This window comes from Monopterus albus, unplaced genomic scaffold, assembly GCF_001952655.1.
Source record: "Monopterus albus unplaced genomic scaffold, M_albus_1.0 scaffold102.1, whole genome shotgun sequence".
Taxonomy (NCBI): Eukaryota; Metazoa; Chordata; class Actinopteri; order Synbranchiformes; family Synbranchidae; genus Monopterus; species Monopterus albus.
In genome coordinates, this window is record NW_018127982.1 from 1,532,667 (window position 1) to 1,533,450 (window position 784).

The 784-nt window shown below is 43.8% G+C and overlaps 1 protein-coding gene across 1 annotated transcript in view; it reads left to right on the forward strand.

Moving 5' to 3' along the window:
• atp2a2b (ATPase sarcoplasmic/endoplasmic reticulum Ca2+ transporting 2b) overlaps positions 1–784 on the forward strand; it is a 24,894-nt gene that overhangs the window by 13,766 nt on the left and 10,344 nt on the right. Inside the window, exon 7 of the mRNA XM_020609805.1 lies at positions 491–583. Within this exon, the coding sequence (XP_020465461.1) occupies positions 491–583 (93 nt within the window). The remainder of the gene's footprint in view (positions 1–490; positions 584–784) is intronic.

Genomic DNA, 784 nt, shown 5'->3' on the forward strand with positions numbered 1-784 from the left:
TGATGTTGATGAAAGGAAAAACAAATGGATTGATAACTGAGCAGTGCAATAGATGGAAAGATTATCCATCCATCAATATTCTTGACTTATAATGCATGAGAGAAGAGGTTTACATGAATCAAGTCCTTAAATCTCTTGTCTTGCTCTGCTGCCTTAATTGGTAGCAAATTCCATGGGATATTTTAGTGTTTCAGCTATTTTTCTTCTTTTCCCTTCCCCATTCATGGCCATACTGCCTGTCAAATGCTCCCAGCTTTACACTATCAGACCGGTACAGGCCATGCCCCCCTTGATTACACATACAAACACATGGTGGAAGCACCTCATTGGATGTCTGCTTTGAAATGCAGTGGCATTGCACCATTTTAAGGCCTGCTTGGTCAACTGCAAAGTCTTTTCCACACACATCTAACCTAAGTGTCAACCAAGCATCATAGCTACTACTTTGCTTTCCCACTGCTTCCTTCTCATTTCTTTCCTCTTCCTGCAGGAGAGTCCGTGTCTGTGATCAAACACACCGACCCGGTGCCTGACCCACGCGCTGTCAACCAGGACAAGAAGAACATGCTCTTTTCTGTGAGTGACTGCACAAAACCATTCTCGGCTGTTCAGTGTTATTTTACTTTTTTTAATCCTTGCCCCTTTCCATTCTTTCTGGGAGTGTGACAACACCTGAAAAGGTGGCAGTGTTTGGCTGTCATCCCTCCCCACACCCACCCATCTTGACAACCTTTGTTTAGGAATGACAGCCCTTTGAATTCTCCATGTGTGAAAGTGAAAGTGA